The sequence below is a fragment of the Bactrocera tryoni genome, chromosome 2 (genome assembly GCF_016617805.1).
Source record: "Bactrocera tryoni isolate S06 chromosome 2, CSIRO_BtryS06_freeze2, whole genome shotgun sequence".
NCBI lineage: Eukaryota > Metazoa > Arthropoda > Insecta > Diptera > Tephritidae > Bactrocera > Bactrocera tryoni.
This window is the reverse complement of record NC_052500.1, coordinates 69,983,015-70,003,452: the sequence shown is the minus strand read 5'-3', so window position 1 is coordinate 70,003,452 and position 20,438 is coordinate 69,983,015. Positions and strand designations below refer to the sequence as shown.

At 31.3% G+C, this 20,438-nt stretch overlaps 1 protein-coding gene across 1 annotated transcript in view; it reads left to right on the top strand.

Moving 5' to 3' along the window:
• The window catches only part of LOC120768422, a 40,979-nt gene that overhangs the window by 8,014 nt on the left and 12,527 nt on the right, over positions 1-20,438 (top strand). Inside the window, exon 3 of the mRNA XM_040095103.1 lies at positions 10,531-11,095. Within this exon, the coding sequence (XP_039951037.1) occupies positions 10,672-11,095 (424 nt within the window). The 5' untranslated portion in view covers positions 10,531-10,671. The remainder of the gene's footprint in view (positions 1-10,530; positions 11,096-20,438) is intronic.

Below are 20,438 nucleotides of genomic sequence, written 5' to 3'. Positions count from 1 at the left end.
GGTGGCAACTTAAAAAAAAATTGATAATCATTTTAAAACATTTTTAATCTATTTATAATATTAAATTATTTTGTATAATTAGTGGCAGAAAAATTAAAAAAAAAATTCTAAACAGATGGCAACATTTCTAAAAGATTTTCCAAAAAACTTATTTTAAATCTTCCTTAACATTTTTTTAATACGAAATTTACATTTTTACATTTAAATTTTCACAAATGAATAGTAGAAAAATTTATACAAAATTTCCTAAGCAGGTGGCAACATTTACAAAAATTTTCCAACGATTTTATTTAAAACTTATTTAGTATTTTATTAATATTCAATTTATTTTGTCAAATTAATGATAGCAAAATTTAAACAAAAAGTTTCTAGACTAGTGGCAACATTTATAAACAAAATTTCCTAAAGAAATTATTTTAAACCTTCTTTAACCACTTTATAATATTTAATTTAGTTTCTCAAATGAATATTAGAAAAATGTACTACGTACAAACAGTTTCTAAACAGGTGGCAATATATGTATCTAAAAATGTTCCAACAGAATTATTTTAAAACCCCTTCAGCCTCTTTTTAATATTGGATGTATTTTGTCTAATTAATGGTTCGAAACATTATTTAAAAATCGAAAATTTTCCAGACATATGGCAACATTTCTAAAACAATTTTCTACAAAATTTTTTTCAAAACCTCTTTAATCTCTTAATAATATTTAATTTATTTTTTTGGCTAATTTGTGGAAGAAATTTAAATTAAAATGTAATCAAAAAGTTTCTAGAGATGTGGCAACAAAACAAAATTTTCATTTTAATCTTGTATTAAATAAATATTCTATTTAATGTATTTTGTCTGTTTAATGTTTGAAAAATTTAATTTCAATATTTTTAATTATAATTTTCTAAACAGATGGCAACATTTAAAAAAAAAATTATTTTAAAACCTCTTTAGTGTCTTTCTATTTTTTACTTTATTTTATATAATTCATGGTAGAAAAAAAAACCAAATTTCTAGACCGGTGGCAACATTTCTAAACAAACTTGCTGCAAAAATTATTTTAAAACCTCTTTTGTCTCTTTGAGATATTGATTTATTTATTTATTGTGTCCAAATAATGGCAGAAAAGTTTACAAAAAAAAATCTAGACAGGTGGCAACATTAAAAAAAAAATGTACATGCATCGAAAATTATTTTAAAATCACTTTAGTCCCTTTATAATGTATTATTTTATTTGTCTAATTAATGGTAGAAAAAAATCAATACAGGTGGCAACATAAAAAAACAAATCCTGCTTAAGTTTTCTTAAAACCGCTTTCATGTCTTTATACTATTTCATTTACTTTGTCATATCCAAATATTTTTTAAAAAACCCACATAAATTTTTTCCGAATTTTGTTCCAAATTTCAATAATGCCACAACACTGTGCCGCTCGCTATGCGCCAACATTACCAATTAAAAATCGTCATTTGCATCTTGGCCAATTTAAAGAGCGTTGAGCTGGTCCGGCCAGCGCTAACGGACAGCTAGCGTACAAAATTTACAACAACAAGTTGCTAATAGTGTTGTAAAGTGGTTGCCATGCCCCAGTTACGGATCTTCGGTGGTTCTGTTACTTCCACTTACGTATGTACATACTTGCGGTTGCGTAAGTGAGTTTTGTCCATATGTGGCAAGTCGCACGAGCACAAGCTGTTCGAGCGCGTGACTGGCTAACCAACTTTGAGTTTACCTAAAAAAGGAAAACAAAATCCCATGAATTGCGTACGTCTAATTATTTCACAAGTTCTAAAATCAGAAATGCGGTTAAACGCACCTATTACCTAGCTAGTGCACAGATTCTGTGAATTATGCATTGGAGGTTTAAGTTCGTCGCACTATAATTAAGTGGTCAGTATTTAGTTTGAATGTGAGTAATGGATTTAAATTTTAGTCACAGTTAAGTGTAGAAAAAATTGCATGCGATGGGAGTATTTCATGCTCTGAGGGTCTATGAAATGTTCGATTCGTCAATTCCCAGCTGATTGATAGGTAATAGAAATTACGCCAATTTTGTTCCGTTACCCTTCTTGGATAACATTTGACAGTGAATTACATTGATTCATGACGTCATGAGCCAAAGGAAGTAAAGACTTCATAAAAAATCGTGCCTATAGAACCCGACTGCCATAAAATTTTTTTCAAAGGAAGAGTCAAGAGAGAGATGGTGCTTTATAGAAGTAATGATAATATGAAACATTTTTGCAAAGCTGTAAGCTTTTGATCTCACGAACCGACCAGGATTTATTTGCAACCAAAAAAACTTACGTCGGAAGTATTTCTCCTTACAATTTTGGGAATATTTTATGAAGATCGGTTGAGTAGTTCCGGAGACATCTTGACAACCGACTTCAAAAACATAGTTTCAAGAAAAACTCGTTTAAAGACGGCGCACTTAGTTTAGCTAGCACCGAGCGCACAAGTTCTCAAGACTGTTTCACCGAAACTATTACTCGGATCAACTTGAATTTAGCACAATATTCTAGAGGTGTTGTACAATTTAATAAGACAACAAAAAAGTTCAATTCAATTCAATTCAACCCTTAATGAGAATTGGCATGCAATTACTTTGAAACTGGCAATAATATTAAAAAATCAATCATTAAACACCGGACGTTAACCTGATGCTTATTTGAGTCGAGACCTAAAAATTTGAATTTTTATGAAAGGTCAGAATAATCTCAAACACTGTTCAAAAAATATATCATCACAGACAAGTATCATCAGCATTCCGGGCACTCAAGTATCCACAAGTGTCAAATACTATAAGTATTTAGTACTTCAAATTTCCAATTCTCGGTAGTATTAGGATATTCTTAGTAATATGGACTGTTCAAAACTATCAATGATAGACAAGTATCATCAGTCAACTAAGAATTTCTACATATGCAATATAGGCTTGAATACTACAGATTATTCAAAAAATATATCATGACAGACAAGCGTCATCAGCCAACTTCGGAAGACTTCCGGGTACTGAAGTACTATACAATATACAACTATATAGTACTTAAAATTTTCAATTCTCGGTATACTACCGAGATATGCTAAGTATTATGGACTGTGCAAAACTTATATCTTGATAGACAAGTATCATCACACGACTTCTGAGAGTTTTCATATACGCAATATATACTTGGATATTACTATACTTGAATTTAGTATCTAATACTTGAAATTCGCAATTCTCGGTAGTATTAGGATATTCTCGGTAATATGAACAATACAACAAATGAAAATAAATAATATTACCTAAATAGCTTATCACGTTGTAATATTCACTAAGTAATCTTACACTCACGTTAGTTTCATAACTTTCGCTTGAACTTCGGCAATCTTTATGACAGTGCTTGTCATAAGTTCATATGCAAACTTGTCTAATAAAATCGCTTTATTTGCCTAGTCTTACAAATGCATAAATTAATATGTATTAGTTTATTTAAAGATATGCATTTTAGTATAATAAAAAAATTTTTCGAAAAACAAACTAATTTAACAAACTATACAATAACTAAAGTGCAGATTTGCCGGCCGCTGAATTGAGAATATATGTATATACATACATATGTATGTATGTATATGGTATATACTTATGTATGTTTATATGTAAAATACGTATGCATTTATTTATGAGCAACTATTAGCAAAAACGTCATAGTTTCGAATTCTCAATGACTTTGAACTATGTTAGCTAGTGACCATCAGCAATGGGGAAGCACTCTGCGTGCGGTTCGACTTCCGATTATAAATGATTAAAGATTTTTATAGTGATGCTAATGGAACGGACGGTGGCTGGGAAACTACAGCAAAACGCTGAGATGAGATCAAGCGTGAAAATATTTTGAGCGAAAAAAGCAAACGTCACACTAATATACCTACTTTGGTCGGCGTGTGTAAGCGGCTCAGCAATATTGTCTCGCATTAGCCATTGCTTATCACGTGCGCAATGCTATAAATATTTATAAACAAGCGCTAGACGCTGATAAAATACAACAAACTTACGTTGTTGTTACTGCAATAAACGATTAGCAATTTTTTAGTAATATGAAGGCGTAATTCCAGGAAAGGTAGAAAAGAAAATTGTTAGGAATTTTTTTTTATTAATAGAGAAATGGCCTTACTAATTTTACCAACTGCCAAATATGAGCCCACAGTAGCAAGGTCGTTGCGATAGGACGTTAGGAAGAGTCTCTCAAATACCAAAATTTCTGGTCTTACTTAAAAATAACATGGCAGCTTGACACGACTCACGCGTGATCTGTCCTAAAAAGGCTATTGAAAAAAGTACCCTTTATTGGATTACCCATTATATCTCAAAAATAATACCTTCCCTCTTTAATCGGTTTGTTATGAGCGCCAAAAATGTAATCTAACACCAGTATGAATTTGAGAAATGCTGTAAAGGCATTAGAGAGGAAAGTGGCAAAAAACCGTTCAAGGGTAGATGTCTATACTTATTAGCAAAGTTCAAAACCGTTAAGCACAGCAATTTAATACTAAAAATTTTCGTTAACGTTGGTACTAATACACTTTACACAGAAAATACTCGTTTTTTGTGAAGTGTTTTGAAGAGGCCTTATATATTACATAAAAGAAATCTCTCATTTACGAAACTTAATGTACTTTAATAATCAGCGATTCACTTTGAAAATTTTTGGACTCCCTTGATACCGTAGCCGATCTCCAGTAGGTTCTAACTAGAAAGGGTCTATTGGCGAGGAAAAACTTTCTGCTTAGAAGTATCTCAAATCCAAAAACCAAACAGCTATTATAACTATAGATGGCTACAGGTAATAACCGACGGAATAGTAAAAAATTAGAATTGTGATAAAATGACGAATTGCGAAAAAACCTTTCTTTGTGGAAAATATTCTTAGTGGCGTAAAAATTTAAATTATTATCAAAAATTTTATTCCTTCCATCACTAATCTGAAAAATGTATGTAAGAGAAAGTGTGAAGTTTCAAATAGAACAGTTCGGCAGTATCGGGAAAATTTTCAGTTTTTTTTTTAGTCAGTTAGTTTTTCTATTGGGGGTTTATGAGAACTGTTATGTGGCTAAATTTTTTATCTGCGCAAACCTCCGAAAGATCGTTAAGAGTCCCTCGACCGATGATGGCGATAATTTTCTATAGAAAGCCTTGCAATTACATAGAAGATAGTGTTTTGACCTTTTTTGACCTGACAGCTTCTACAATAGTCATTAAATGGTGTTCCTTGTTTGATGACATGTCTGCCAATTAGATAATGAGCACTTCTTGAGTCCTTTTAAATTTTATTAGTCGGCTTGTTCGGCCCATATTCCATTCACACCACGTTCGCTTGCTTGTTGAGCAAGTGAGGGATTTTTAATCCAACGAGACTCAGCTACTTATATTAATAACAAGTTTGTAGATTACAAGTAGCCACAGGCGTATAAATTCCCTTTCTCTGACTAGCTCGTTAGCTACAGAGTTACCAAGGTATCACCTTGATCTGGAACTCAAAGCAAGTTCATCGTGAAATATGATGTTTGATCCACTAAGATATCAACGCATTATTAGTGAACTAACTTTGATAAAACGGTACGAGACTTTAGTGATTTCAAAGCCACATGGCTATCTGTATACTATATTTAAGTATATTTTTTATTGTGAGCTCACACCTTGTCAGAACAAGAAATCTTTATTTAATTGCTGTGATCTCTGGAAGACATTGCAGTGATCTGCTAGACGGAAGGCGATTTTGGTATTTAATTTTGCTGAAAAGACACCACCTCCCACTCGATTAGCTAGTTTTGAGTCATCCGTAAAGATGCGTATCCCTGCGCACTTCACCACTTCGCCCATTTTTAACTCGTCTCTGATTTTTTGGAAGGGAATATGAGAAAGCTTAAGTTAAAAGAAACTTATTATAAACCAGTAGCATAATTTTTAAGGCAGTATCAATGAAGCAGTCTAGATCAAGTTTCTCGACAGCTATCAGCACTAAAAGAGAAAGTATAGTAAAACATTTCTAAGCACTCTAAAACCAAAGCACATATAATGCTTACAAACGCTTTGAAATGAACTTATGTCAACTAAAAATGCACTTAAGTGTCTACTAATGGCCTGAAGTGACTTACTTCAGTGACAAACTTACACTAAATTAGTTTTAAATTCACTACAATTTTTTCCTAATTTCTCATCAATTTCCGTAGCTACCGGTTATACTACCAGTTACCTACCAGCAATACCACCATTTTTATGCCAACGACTCATTTATCAATATGAAAAATCATAATAAGTCACGATTTCACTACTTTTAGACCCGTCACTCCAACACATCATGAAAATAAATCATCTACAACTTTCTTTAAACACTTCAAAATGAATTGTTTCAAATCAATTGTTTTGCATTTCGTGACAAGGTCATTCATATTTGCATATTTACCTTTCTCTTTCGACTTTTCGGTTGTTTGTTATTTACTTTTGTATGTGTGTATTTTTTGTAAATTTCGTTTGTTCGTGCTTGCTTTCAACTTGTTCGCTAAATTCGTTTACAGCTTATTTATTACTTAATTACGGATTTCACACTTTTGACAAGCGTAAAATTAGTAAAACAAACTACAACAATAACAACAACTTGTGTCAACAAGTTATTTTAGGTAGATACGTGCTTGTTTAAACCTGCATAGTTGCCACTTTAAATAAAGAAACCGATTAAGATCTTTTTATGACCGAAGCCATTTAAGCCGTTAAAAGGCAGTCAGTCAATTTACTCACTCATGAACTGAGTGATATAAGTTATTTCATAAGGCTCTTAATAACTAGCCGTAAGCAGTGTGGTTTGAGGTGCACTTTTTGCGGTTGAGTGTGTTCTTATCTAGTCACGCATATTTACAGTCTGATATCTTAAGAAAGTGTGCCTCATTGGCACCATAATAATGACGAAGCTTTATCATTGATGCGTTTTAAACTCTCTTAAGAAGTAAAAGTTTAAGGTATTATAGCTTAAAACCTCAACTTGTCGCTAATTGTTCGAGGAGGCTTTCGTTCGGATATATTTTGGCACAGAGTTGCCACTTTTTTATGCTCATTTTATAGATTGGAACTGCAATAAGTCGCAAATTGTTCGAGTAATCTTTCATTTTAAAAGGCTTTGGGGCTGAGTTGTCATGTATCTGTAGTTATATTGTAGTTTGTAATCCAAATCGGTAGAAAAATGTTTCATTTTCATATATATTCAAGGCAGATTACCTATCTATAGCTATATTATAGTGTGGAACCCAAATCAAAAAATCTCACCTCTCTGTAGCTATATTTTATATAGTTTAGAACCCAAATCGGTCAAAAATGTTCGCGTAACCTTTCATTTTAATATATTTAGAGCAATTTTCAGCAATATGTAGTTTTATTATAGTTTGAAACACATACCGATCGAAAACTATTCGAAGAGCTTCATTTAAATATATATTCAAGCAAAGTTGCCACCTACAAAAATCTAAAAATTAAAAAAAAAAACTTGTGGAAACACAAACCGATTGAAAACTATTCGAAGAGGCTTCATTTAAATATATTTTCAAGCAAAGTTGCCACCTATACAAATATAAAAATAAAAATAAAACCTTTGGGAGAAGGAAAATCTTCAATTACGAGAAGAGTTCCAACTTCAAAGACTTTATCGCATTTTTTAAATTTTGAGATTTTTGTCAGTAATTTCTTTGACTAACCCTCTAGTAGCAATTTCCTTCCGGTAAGTATTCAATATTCAGCCGAAGCTGTTTTCTTCTTTAAGATATAACCGCGTAAGCGTGTTCTACACAAGTAAAGAAGAAGTATTCAGAAAGTCCTAGCAATGAAGAAGAGGAAATATTAAATATTTAACGTAGAGTTGTCATCTGTATAAAAGAATTACACATCGGGAAATAACACACGGAGTCTTTGATATGACATATTAAATATTTCGCGTAGAGTTGCCATTTCCATATAAAATTAACACATCGTGAAATACCACATCATGGTCCAGAGAGTATTTGAAGTTCTAAAAATATTTTTCGATTTTTTAATGTTTCATTATTAGTAAATTTTTTTTTTTTATTGGAAATTAGGTTTTCTTCAAAAACATAAAACTAAAACTTAAAACTAGATACTAATTTTTTTTTTAATTCTCAAGACCTTTCCAAAGAATTTCTCCCACTTTTTTGACTTTTTTCTCACTCAATTTATGAACTCTCGTTAGTATCAGTTACTTCTGTTAAATATTATATATCTTAACATAAAATATACTTTCGAATAGAGTTGCCAACTACTTAAAAAACTATAGCTTTCAAATATATTGTAAATTTTCATTATCAGTTGAACGACATTAAAAGAAAATTCTGCGGAAACTATTGGATAGTCTTTAACACAAATACATACTAAATAATAGAGTTGCCAACTGTTTGAAAGTAGTAAAACTGAGTGAAATATTACAAGAAATGAGCGAATTTTAAGATATTTAGGAAGATATTGAGAGAATTATCATCGGCAGTACTTCATTTGGAATTTACTTTGCACAGTGTTGCCACCTACCTAAAAAGTATAAATGTTTAAACTAATAAATTTAAGATATTTAAACAAATAATGAGAGAATTATCTGCGACAGTAGCTCATTACGAATTTTTTGGACAAGGCGTTGCCACCTATCAAAATTTTTAATTATTAAAAAACTGCTATCTGCAAGGAAAATGAAAATTATTTTTATTTTTATCTAAAAGCATTTACTAAGACTAAAAAATTCATCATAAATGGTGCAAATAAGGATTTTTAAGCAAGATTATTTGTACCCTGAACATGGTACATTAAGGGGGTATTCTGGTCTAGAAGCATGAATTTCAGGTAATATTTAAAGTGTTGTAAAAAAAAAGCAATTAATATTTTTAGTATCCATTTTTTTATTAGTTATTTGTTAATTTTAGAAGAGTACAAAAAAAATTAAAAACTAAAATAAGTAAAAAATATCAAAAATTATGAGCTGACGAGGTGGGGGGTCTCTTAAAATTTCCACGTGACCATACCCATGATTTCAACCCTCCTAGTTATCTGAAAACAAAAAAAGAAAATTATTAATCTACAATAATGTGGCAATGGCCGGAACTACGGAAAAGTGGGAAAAAAATTTTTTCACAAAATGGCGACTGCCTGAAAAAAAAGTTTTTTTGGATCACTTTTTCTGACTATTTCGAATTTTTTAAAAACAATAAAAATAAAAATTTGGGGATGGGGCTAGTTCCAACCATAGACAAGCCTATAAAGAAGACTCCATAAAAATTTCAAGTAAATCGGTACAGTAGAACCTGAGAAATCGTGGGTACTGTTCCGAAAAAGTCAGTTTTGAGAAAAACGCGTTTGAAGTGTAGGAGACCATTCTAGTGAACACGGACGCCACGTCACAAAATCGGCTGTATCTCCGAAAATAAGTCGAATTTTGAAATATCCTTTCAAGGTCATATTTTTGAAAGTCTAAACTTTCAAGATATGCAAAAAAATCGATTTTTTCAAAGTCCTAGACAAGAACACCCCCTTAAGTACCCTATAGAGTACATATTTATATACATACATATGTATATTAGTGATCAGGGTGACGAGATCTCAGTTCATCTGTCGATCTGAAATTTTTCACACTTCCTTTTCTCTCCAAGAAACTGCTGTAAATACTGCTGTACAAGCTGACCGATCAATATAAAGTTCTGGATGGAAAGCATACAATTTTACAAGTTATATTCACAAAATTTAGCATAGAGATTTGTCTAAGACAACACTGCAAGCTCCGAGCAGATATCACTCAGATCTATAGCCATACGAACTGATCGTTCAAAATCTAGTTCTTGTATGGAAAACTTTTTTGGTTCAGAAGATATCTTCACTAAATTTGATGTAGATTAATTTCCAAGACATCAGTACAATCACCGAATATATTGTTCATTTCGGACCCCTTTAGCATATATGTAGCTGGCATACAAACTAAACGATCATAATCGATATAAATATATTTATACGCTTTAATGTCATAAGAACTGCACCTATCAAGGGTATTGTAGCTTCGGTGAAGTTGAAGTTAAAATTTTTTCTTGTTTTTTTTCTAAAATCGTGTTATTTATGCATTTTATAACTAAGCAAGGTTAACAATGACGCTTATTGTTGATATAAAAATCAGACGCGAGACAATTTATTATTGAAGCTGAATTTATTAAATGTTTAAAAGTTATTAGTCTTCTAAAAATTTTTCTTTTTTAATTAACTTAGTGAAAATATATTATCATGTCTACAGTTATGAAGATATTTATTCAAAAGTTATATAAGTACATAATTACGGTTAATGGCGGTTATAAATGAATAAAGAAACATTAATAAAATAAGTCACATAGCAAATATATGCTTATAAATTAATAAATGAATATTAATAAAATTCACATAGCACATATGTATATAACTACACAAATATTTATATATCACAAGCAAACAATTTTTTTATAAAAATTTTTTAATTTCTTCATTGCAGAAAAGCTATTAAAGCACCCTGTCGTTAATTGCTCATTTTAAAAATATTCGCTAATTGAATTATTGAACGAAAAAAGCGTACGTAACTCACACCCGCACACACACACACACATATATATACACAGTCGGACTCACACGCTGGATGCGCTCGCCAAAAATCGGAGATGCAAAAATGTGTGCCAGTGTCATAAATCAAATTAACACCGACTGCGTTAGCAGTAGCCACAACAACAAAAACAACAACAATAGCCAAACATTTATCCACACAACCGATTGTGACGTCATGTCACACACCAACAATCGCCGTCAACGCTGTGAGTTCACTGCCATAACACGCGTCGCTGCGCGCAAGTCCACGTTGACGCTGCCGCCGACATCGCTGCCGCTGGCACTGCTGCTACTCGGCACAACATTGTTGTTGTTGTGCGCATTGAAACCGGCCAATGCAGCCGCCACAGCAACTGCCACCAACAAAAATGCACGCGAAATAATCAGCAACAGCGGTGTGGAAGAAAAATCACCGAATCCAAAAGCGACTGTAATAGCAGCAACAACAACACATAAAGGTGAGTAGTTAGCGGGTTTGTTTACATTTTTTCATTTTGGGATTCCGACTTTATTCATGCGGTGTATTTATACACGCTAATTCTCGTTCTCCACATGAGCATAAACACTAAGCCGTTCGCCTGGCCGCTCTGCCGCCCGCTCTTGGTGTCTAGATGACAGGGTTTTATAGGCCAATCTGGCTTATAAATTGACATCATTAACTTACAGATTTTTAGCTAAAAATAGAAGTGAAAAATATGTTTAATTTTGTATTTACATACATATGTACATTCATATATAATGTATATACATATGTACATATGTATATACATATATACATATATGTATGTGCCTTTGTGCTGATTGTTTTGGTTTTACCAAATAACCTTGTATCGGAGATGCCTGCTGACTATTGGGCCTGTTGTTCTTCTTGGGTATTTTCCAAATGATCATGTGCTTTGGAACAATATACGTGAATATCTTGATATTCATATATGTACATATACATATGTATGTATGTATATTTATGTGCCTCTGCACTGGTATTTACGCAAACAAAGCTTAAGGCTAAGATGAGTTTCAAAAATAACTCCATTAATGAAGCTTTTATTCTTTTGTGTTAATGATGGTAAACGGCGCTAGAAGGGGAGTTACCATAACTACGTATACATATACATATATGTAAGTAATAACACATATACATATAGACATATACATATACAAGCAAATACAATTTGTATAGAATGATAAGATTTATGGTAGTTATGGTAGCATTGAAGGCTCCATTAATCAATTAGTACTATAAAAACTAGTTGTTAAGTGTCAAATAAGCATGTTTATTTATAGTTATTTATGACTTATACTATAGCTATAATGTTAATGAAACAATTAATCTAATCTAATCTACAAAATAATTTATATTTTTATTTTTTAGATGGCTAAAACCGTATCTTTTTACTTTCAAATATATTTTGAAATTTTTTAATACAATTTAAAATTAATTTTTTTGGAAATTTTTTTTTTATTTTTTAAAAACATATTTTTTATTTTTTACAAGAAAACTTTTAATATATATTTTTTTACTTTTATTAAATTTTAAGTTAATTTTTTAACAATTTTTTTAGTTCTCATAAACATATTTTTATTTTTTTACAAAAATAATAAATAATTTTATGATTTTTTTAGATTATATAACAATTCTGAGTTAACGTTTTTTCCAAATTTTTTTAGTTTCTAAAAACATATATTTATTTTTTGCAAAATGAAATTTGTATTATAATATTTTTGGATTTTAATAGATTTTTAAGTTAATTTTTTAGCTATTTTTTTTAGTTTTCAAAAACGTATTTTTACTTTTTACAAAAAAAAAAATTAATATATTTTTAACTTTTTTACAAAAATAATAAATCTTTTTATAATTTTTAGATTTTATTACAATTCTAAGTTGATTTTTTAGTAATTTTTTGTTTCAAAACCATATTTTTAGTTTTTGCAAAATTAAATTTTATTATAATATTTTTGAATTTTAATAGATTTTTAAGTTAATTTTTTAGCAAATTTTTTTTAGTTTTCAAAAACATATTTTTACGTTTTACAAAATGAAATTTTTATTATAATATTTTTGAATTTTAATAGATTTTTAAGTTAATTTTTTAGCAAATTTTTTAAGTTTTCAAAAACATATTTTTACTTTTTACAAAAAAAAAAAACTTAATATTTTTTTAACTTTTGAATTTTAATACATTTTTAAGTTAATTTTTTAGCAATTTTTTAATTCTCAAAAACATATTTTTATTTAGAATTATTTTTAGATTCTAAGTATTTAAAAAATTTTTTTTTTTGTTTTCATAAACATAAGTATTTTTATTTTTTTACAAAAATAATAAATCTTTTTATAATTATTTTTAGATTTTATTACAATTCTAAGTTAGTTATTTTTGAAAATTTTTTTAGTTTTTAAAAACATATTTTTATTTTTTGCAAAATGAAATCTTTATTATAATATTTTTAGATTTTAATACATTTTTAAGTTAATTTTGAAGCAATTTTTTTTTAGTTTTTAAACAATTTTTTATTTTTTTTACAAAATAATTTTTTTTTACAATTATTTTTAGATTTTAATACAATTTTAGGTAATTTTTAAGCAATTTTTTTAAGTTTTCAAAACAGATTTATTTTTAACAAAATAATTTTTTGTTAAAATATTTTTAAAATTTAATAAAAGTAAAAAAAAACATTAAAATATTATTTTTTACCAAATTTTTTTTGATTAAAAAAAAGTTTTTATTTTTCAAAATATAAATTTTTTTTTAAAAGTTTTAGATTTCAATACAATCTTAAATTAACTTTTAAGCAAATTTTTTTAGTTTTTAAAAACATATTTTTTACAAAATAATTTTTTTATAAAATTTTTGGATTTTAGTACAATTTTAAGCTAATTTTTTACCAATATTTTTAGTTTAAAAAACATATTTTTATTTTTTAATAATAATAATTTTTTTATAACCTTTTTCGATTTTGAAACAAATTAAAGATTTTAACAATTTTTTTTAGTTTTCAAAAATATAATTTTATTTTTGCCAAAATATTTTTTTATATCATTTTTTTAGATTTTAATACAATTTTAAGTTAATATTTTATCAATTTATATTATTTTATTTTATCAAAAACATATTTTTATATTTTGCAAAATATTTTTGTTTTATTATAATTAATTTTAAGTATTAATACAATTTTAGTTAAGTCTTTGGCAATTTTTTTTGTTTTCCAGAACAAATTTTTAGTTTTTACAAAATTAAATTTTATTTATAATATTTTTAGGTCTTCATTTTTTTAACAGATTTAATAACTTTTTCAATTGAATGATAATCTAATTACTTTTGTTGAATAAATAAAATTTTTGTCATTTATTTTCAGTTACTTTATATTTATTTAAAAAAGTATTATTATTAGAATAGTTAAAAAATAATATTTGTTAGATATTTCTTTCGATTTTAAAAACATAATTTAATTGTCTTTCCCGCCATACGAGAGAGCTTTATAGGAGACGCCACCTTTAGACGAAACCATATATCTCAGAGACGATCTTGATTTTCCTATGTTACATAGCGAAAATGGGCGGAATTGAACTACAAACACGTCTACTTTCAATACAACACTATTTGAAGTTCCTTTTGACTCCTTCACTTTCCAGGAGAACGCAGTGGCTAGGGAAAAAATGGGCTTGGCCTGTCCTCTAATCGATTTAATGTATATTATCCTAGACAACTAAAGCTACAACAGCCAAATTCACTCAGAACAAATCCAATTAAACTTAGACCTTCCTTTTTTGTTTATGATTTCGCAAGCACCGGAAGGAATTTCCCGGCATTTGATTCTTGCAAGTTGCAAGGGTATAAACTGTTCGGTTACATGGTTTTCTTTTGTATTTTTATTTATTCTTATCTCTCTTATAGACAAAAATTATTAATTTTTAGAATTTTATGGGTAATTGTAGTACTAAAAAACCTTATAAGGAACTATTTTCATATTTTTCAAATGAAATGTTTTTGTTTATAATTAAAAAAATCAAAAAGTTTTCTAAAATATATCCTACATTCATACCCAATTGTGAGATAAACTTATCCTTTGTAGATTTAGGTTAAAATTTTCTACTAACTTACCATACATAAAACGTAGTCTACATTTAGGCTAAACCACTTTTTTGATAATAATAATGATGTTAAAAAGTAAAACATACAGCCGATGCGAATTAGAAACTATCAACTCAGTTACTCATGCGCTCAAATCCGGCCATAAAAAAGTTCAAATCAGAAAATCCGTAGCCCTAATTCTATTGCAAATACAAAATTGCAAGTTTCACATGAACATAAAAAAGGTTGTAAAGCAAAATAAATTTTCTAACTATTCCGTTTGCGCCGGGATTTCAATTGAAACAGCTCGAATTTCACTCGAATTTAGTAGCTATTGATGGTCAATAGGCTAGCTATCAATCAAGAACTCTGCCTATCTTTCAAGAGTAGTTTAGACGTAAATAAAAGCTTTCCATGATGCCGTTTAGCCTTCTCTTCAGGTGACGCTAAACTTTACGGCCGATTTTTGTAATTTCCGAAAGCAGCAGAGAATGAATACCTAAATGTGTTGCATATCTAATCAAGAAGCTAAATAGCGGCGAAATGTCAATTTCTGTTGAAATATGCATTGAATTGTAAACAAATTTATTTACTATGGGCAGAAAGATCATTATAATGGGAATATATACAAAGTTATAGCTACAGGCCTTAACGCCTAAATATTTCAGATAAATGATACACTGCTTAAAAATTCGTTCAGATAAGCAAAACATCAGAAACTTCTTTAATAAAATTATTTTAGAATTCTAAAATAAAATCGTGTATATAACTAGGAATGTATAGCACTTCCGTTGTTGAGCGACACTCTTACATAGGTCACCCTAGCAGGCAAACATAATGACATTTAATGCAATTAACAACCGAAGCATTCTCCCTACAATTAAAATTATTCATCTACAATCACTTTCATTTCCATAGACAGTCTATTTATAGGGACAGACATGCCGATTAGTTGGTATGTATGTACCTATGTAAGCGATACTTTCGATTAATTGATGCATAGAGTGACTTGCAAATGAACTGAGCATTCGTTATAATTAGTAAAGGTATCAAATCGGGTAATAAATACATATATTTGTATATATATGTATGTATGTTTGTATATATTCGCTGTATGTATGTATGTATATCTTCTTGCTATTTTTCTGTATGTATGTAAGTATGTTAGTACTTATTTTTGTATGTCTGCTGCAATGAACAGCTTGAGAACCCTTTTAAGCTACCGTCACAGCACAGCTGGTCACAACAATTGAATTAATTCGAAATTAATTTGTTTAGCATAGTTGAATAGAACAACAACAACAGCTAATAGATATGTTGGCGTGCCTATAAATATTTGCTTGCGCAGCTTATAGCCGCCGGCTAAAGACGACAGCTATAAAAACTAATAAGAATAACGATTGAAAAACATATTTACATACGTATTAGGGTGGGTCAAAGCAAATTGATTTTTTTTAATATTATTATTATTTCATATTAAAGATAATTTTGAAATGTGCGGTTTACAAAAAGTTTTAAGGAGACAATTTTTTTATAACACTCACTTTCCTAGAAATATATACAAGAAAATACATTTTTTAATGGTAGATACTGAGGTAAAAATTTTTCCTGTCGATAATAAAGAATACAAGAAAAATGTTAACTTCGACGACACTAAAGCTATAATACCCTTGAAAGGTGCTGCATAAAAGCGTATAAAAATGTAATTGTCTTGATTTTCGTCGGTCAGTTTGTATGGCAGCTATATGCTATAAAAGTCTTATCTGCACAAATTCTTCTGTGATTGTAGCTTTGCCTTAAATTATAATTCGTACCAAATTTCGTGAGAATATCTCATCAAGTAAAAAAGTTTTTCATAGAAGGGCTTGAATTTGTTCGTTCCGTTTGTATGACAGCTATATGCTATAGTGACATGATCTGAACAAATTCTTTGGAGATTGTAGAACTGCTTTAGGTAATTATCTGTGTCGAATTTCGTGAGGATATCTCGAAAAATAAAAAAGTTTTTCATACAAGAGCTTGAATTTGATCGTTAAGTTTGTATGGCAGCTATACGGTATAATGGTTCAATCTCAACAAATTTTCTGGACATTATAGCGTTACTTTGTATAAAAATTTCTGCCAATTTTTGAAAAGATATCTTGTTAAATGAAAGAGTTGTTCATACAAATACTCGAATTTGATTGTTCAGTTTGTATGGCAGCTATATGTTATAGTGATGCGATATTGGCGGTTTCAACAAATGCGCAATTTCTGAAGAAGAAAAGTACGGTTGCAAAATTTTAGATCGATATCTCAACAACTGAGGGACTCAAGACTATGCTGTAAGCATCTGGCACATTGTATAGATAGTGAGGCCGAGGAGTCTGTTAGAATTCACGTCAAGCGCAGGCGTCCTACCATTTATGATGACTATTCCTCTTAGACTTAGCAACTGAACACCATACGGTATCGCAAAGGATCATGCGTGGCTCATTGGCATAACCTAACCTAAACTAATATTGGAAACAATTTGTCAGGTTTCTAGCACAGAAATTTTCAGAGCATATTGTAAAAAATTGAAGATTTTTTAACCACCCCACTACAAATCTACATATTTTTCAGCAATTATAAGCAGTTACATATTCTCATACCCATATTAAATACATAAATCAATATGAGCTTCTTGCAATCACTCTGAATTGCCAGTCAGTCTCGTGTCTAAGCAACGCGACACCTTCAATTAAAGCCCGGCTGTTAGAGCAAACACACAGCGTTACATATATTCATATGTATGTACATACTTAGAGTTAAGGTAGACGCTTATGCAAGCGCCATCTGCTGACTGTTGACGGCTGACAACAGCAACAATGAAGGTTAGCGTAGACAACTACATACATGCATACAAACAGACATAAATTTAAGTGATGGCAAATATAATGATTTAATAATAAATTTGTAAATATGTATGAGGCAGGTTGGTATGCGCTGCACAATCGAAAAGTGTTATAGTGTGGCAGCACGCTCCACCCTATGCGCAAATTTTGCCCTTCGCGCAGCTCATCCGCACAGCCAATTATGTAGGTTATGCACGCAAAGTGGCTGTGAAATGCATAAAAAACATAATTGCCATGTTCGCAATAACTGTACATACACACACATACACAAACAAATATACATGCATAACCAACAACAAAAATGACGTATGGCAACCAAAAAAGGCAGAAATACCCAAAAATCGCAAGCGAGCAGCCAGAAATGTACTTCTCGGCGTTGCCAGAGGCACGTACTAAGCAAATATATAATTGTATCTATATATTTACAATTCTCTGCATATTTATATGCATATTTGTGCTAAGGGAAGCGGTAAATAAAAACATTGACAACGAAAAAATCAGCAATCATTGAGCCGCATTGTGTGGGCGGCATAAATATTTTGCAGTATTATTCACAAATAATGGACATATGAGGGACTATAAAATATAATGTAAACAAAAACAACAATGTGCTATTGCAGCGAGCAATTACAGGTGTATTTGCACATGCAGGCAGCCATTTCGACATATCGATATGCATACATGCAACTATGTACAATACTTTTTAGCACCTTGTAATGCTAGCGATAGCCGTATCTACCAGCTGTGGCCGCTGATTGTCGGCATGTTGTTGTTGCTGTAGTATTTTTGCTGACCCTCATTTAATTGTCTTTCAATACATTGTAGTGCGCGTCCGGCCGGTATGCGCAATAACCCAAGCCACAAAACGGCAGGGAACCAGCACCGGTATGCAGTCAAAGTGAGTGAGGATTTTCAAGTGTTCAGACCCGTGTTCTTTTAGGAACCCGGACTCTGAATCTGATGGCAACTTTCTCATCCAAACGCCTTCTGGCAATATGTGCAGGAAGGCATTAAGTGCCATGGTTGGAGTGGTCCTTAGTGCACCACACATGCTAATGAGCGCCGGCCGTTGAACGCTCTTGAGATTCTTTGCGAGTATGGTCCTTTCTAAAGCCCTCCATCACATAAAGACTCCATAGAACATAATGGACTTGAATATAGTGTCATAGAGCTAGAAAACCAATTTCGTTGAGATACCTAATGTTTTGCCAATGACTTCTCTGAGGTTTGATTCCACTCCAAGACCATCCAGAGCAGTTACGACTGCTTCCGGTGGAACGTTATTAAAAGCTCCCTCTATATCAAGGAAGGTCCCAACAGGGAATGACACAATAGTATGGAGCGTAGTATCTACTGACTCGCCTTTAAAGTAGGCATCTTACGCTCCTGATAAATGGTCTCTCGGAATGCGCCCTCTTATATACCAGTCCATCAGTCTCTCTAGAGTATTTAGTAAGAAGGAGGAGAGGCTGATAAATGGTCTCTCGGAATGCGCCCTCTTATGTACCAGTGCATCAGTCTCTCTAGAGTATTTAGTAAGAAAGAGGAGAGGTGGATGGACCACTTGTGGTGACTTGAAAATAATTTCATTATGTCGCTCTCCAGGGCAGTAGGGATCCGGAGATAATTGTAGAGAATTGTTGGAGAAAAAAATTAGCACAAAGTTGTTACAGAAAACCAGGCCCCCTGAGAAATGCAGTCCCGGCAGAAATTTTCCCCGACATCCCTATTTCATTCAATTTTCAACAGTGCCATAGACAGGAACAGGTAGGAATCCCTTGGTTCGAGGCCCGGACTATAAGGTGGATGCATAAGAACCCCCCAGCCTAGCTCGCGCAGCTTCTGGCGTTTTTATAGTCTGTCGTTGCCCTGATGGATTACAATTTTTTCTTTATTGCCCAAAGCTGGCATCTTTTGAGAGATTGCTATTTTAAGATGAACATATTGTTGACAGCACAGGAAATCGTTGGCAGTGAAGAAGCAGTTCATAGGATATGTTTCTCCGTCAATCACACCAAACCCCTAACAAAGTCTTTCTGACAGTCAATCTTGGCTTGGCTGCGGCTTGCGCCGACAAACAGTGATTTGAACAGGACCGTTTTCCATTAACGTTAGCTTAGGTGATTCACTTTTCAGCACCAGTTACCATTCGTCTCAGAAATGGATCGATTTCCTTGTGATTCCATCAACAGACAGAAGTTCGGTATATGAAGATTTTTTGCGTTAACTCGTGTGGCATGAATACCTTGAGCTCTTTTTGTATCCAGCCGTTCTTCTTTTTCGTTGTTTGTCACCAATTGGAGATTCCAAAAGTAGCCAGGGCCTTCTCCACCTAGCACCATCTTTCCAACGGAGTGGAGGTCTTCCTCGTTCTTTGTTTCCCCTGGCGGATAATTTGTAAAATATTTATTTACTTTCATACTGCTAACGGGGAAATAATGGATATATGTATGTACCAATATATACATAAACAGCTGCTGGTTTCACGTGATTCTTTTGTAAACGCAGCACATTTTAAGTGGCTTTTTTGCTGCATTTTCGGATTCACGTCCAAATTGCTACTGCCTTGTTTTATTTGCATTTGGTAATATTAAGTTATATGCACTTCGTTGATCGTGTGACAGATTAATGGCCGAAGACATATGTAAGCCCCAGCTGTGATTGTAATCAGTTGTGAGGCCATGCAACGACAAGTCGCCGCCCAAAAATTTTTGCTCACAGCGTTAACGAACTTGTGAAAACTTGAATATTTACGAGGCATTCAACACACATATAGTGTATGTATATGTGTAAGTACATATGTGTATATGTATGTATGCATATTAGTAAACACATAAATTTAGACGTGTGTACGC